The sequence below is a fragment of the Phaenicophaeus curvirostris genome, chromosome 3, assembly GCF_032191515.1.
Source record: "Phaenicophaeus curvirostris isolate KB17595 chromosome 3, BPBGC_Pcur_1.0, whole genome shotgun sequence".
NCBI classification, from domain to species: domain Eukaryota; kingdom Metazoa; phylum Chordata; class Aves; order Cuculiformes; family Cuculidae; genus Phaenicophaeus; species Phaenicophaeus curvirostris.
In genome coordinates, this window is record NC_091394.1 from 98626425 (window position 1) to 98628498 (window position 2074).

General features: G+C 56.1%; 1 protein-coding gene across 1 annotated transcript; it reads right to left on the reverse strand.

Moving 5' to 3' along the window:
* Positions 1–1228: 1228 nt before the first annotated feature.
* Positions 1229–1567, reverse strand: LOC138718712 (feather keratin-like). Its single transcript, XM_069853212.1, has one exon. It carries the CDS (start codon positions 1565–1567, stop codon positions 1229–1231), a length of 339 nt encoding a protein of 112 aa, XP_069709313.1.
* Positions 1568–2074: the final 507 nt, after the last annotated feature.

The following is a 2074-nucleotide window of genomic DNA, read 5'->3' on the forward strand; positions in this document are numbered from 1 at the left end:
GGTGTTCATCTGGTGTCCTTAGGGGAACCAGGACAATTTACTGCCTTTGCCAGACACACGGAGACAGGGATTGAGTGCACCCTTAGCGAGTTTGTATGTGACACCAAGCTGAACGTGAGCCAGCAATGTGCCCTTCTGGCCAAGGAGGCCAGTAGTATCCTGGGCTGCATGAAGAAGTGTGTAATAAACAGGTCAGGGGAGATGCTCCTCCCTGCCTACTCTGCGGTAGTGAGGCTGCATCTGGAGTCTTGTGTCCCGTTCCATGCTCCTCAACTCAAGACAGAAAAGGTACCAGTGGAGAAACTGCAGTAGAGTACAAGATGATGTTTGGACTGGAATTTGTGTCTCCTAAGGAGAGGCAGAGATGTGGGTGTGTTTATCCTGGAGAAGAGAAGGACGAGGGGCTCCTGTCACTGCTTATGAATATCACCAGGGCCTAGGCCAACAGGATGGGCCCAGATCATTTTGAGTGGTGCCCAGCTACAGGACAAGGGGCATCAGGTACAAAATGGAACTTGCGTTTCCCAAGCAAACATCTCAAAATGTTATTCTTGTGAGAGTGATGGTGCACTGGAATTGGCTGCCCAGGGAGGGAGTGCAGTCTACTTCTCCGGAGTTCCCGAAATCCAGTCTGGATGCATTCGTGTAGAGCCTGATTGAGGTGACCCTGCTTTAGCAGTAGGTTTGGACTTGGCGATCTCCAGAGATCTCTTCCAAAATAACCCAACCATTCTGTGATTCTGCAGTTCTGTGATTTTGCTTCTGTGGTGGGGAGAGAGTCGTCCTGGGGAAGAGAGTCAAGTGTCTGCTTTCCTGGGGAGCTGGCATCAGAGGTCTGGATAGTGGTGCATGAGCAGGGGCAATTTTTGTCTTGGCAAGTGAAGGGCTTGTGTCATGTTCTGGAAGTGTCCCTGTGCTGCTCTGTGTTGTTGTTGTGGCGGGGGACGTAGAGCCTAGGAGGAGCTTGTAATCTCTTTCTACCCACCCCAATGGCCACTGTAGCCCTGGCTTTGTGCTGGGTGGGGTTGGAAGAAGCTTGGGAGAAGAAAGAAGAGGAGGCTTCTCAGGCTGGGATGCAGGAAAACTTTATTGGGTGGGTGCGGAAATAGAGAAGACAGAAGCGTCAAGTGGAAGGGAGCAAGTTCGAGGTGCAAGGACGTGCATCTTCAAGCCATGGTGTGGCTTCCAGGGTGTGAGTGGTTGGTGTCAAGGGTGGTGGAGAGGACCCTTAGCAAGGGTAGCAGCCTCTCCTGCCACCGAACCAGCCGAGACCTCTGCCACCATAGCAGCCCAGACCTCCCAAGCCGTAGCCGTAGCCGTAGCCGAAGGCCCCGTTGGAGACAGGCACTCCCTGGTAGCTGAGTTCGCTGCCCACGGCAGCCGATGCGGAGGACCCGACGGTGGTGCTCTGGGGGAAGGAGGTGAGGATGGGTCCTGGCAGGGTGACCTGCACGGTGGAAGGCTGGATGACGACGGAGGAGTCCTGGCACTGCCTGACACAGGGCTCGTTGCAGCTGTTGGCCAGCGGGGCGGGTGCGCAGGGGCGGCAGAGGTCGTTGCAGGCCATGGGTGTGGTGTGGAGGGTCCCTGGAAGAGAAGGTGTTGAGCAAGTGGTGGCGCATGGGGTTTTGAAGTGTGGAGTGTGAGGAGGGCAGGGATGTTGGGAGGTTGGGGTGGTTCTGTGGCGAGTGTGGCGGTGGGGAGGAATGTCGGCGGGAGAGGCTGGGGCAGAGCGTGGTGGAAGAGAGGGAGGAGGTTGGACAGGAGGAGGAGGCTCAGGGTTTTGAGACTCACCTTGTTGAGTGCAGAGGAGAAGGTGTGCAGAGAAGGTTGTGAGGGAGACAGGTGCTGGGCCAGCTTTTATGGTGGTGCGCGAGGGGCGGGACGGGCTTTGTGCGTGAGTGCATTTTGCAGGCAGCAGCTGTGTCCTGGCCCAGCGTGGCGAGTCATGAGGTGGGGTGTGTTTTCCTTGCCCCAGTTCTTCAATGTCATGTCCTCCTCTTGAGGACGTGTCCACTTGGTGGTGGCGGCATCTTTGAAGTGTGAGTGTTAGAGGCCAAAGACTTGGTGCTGC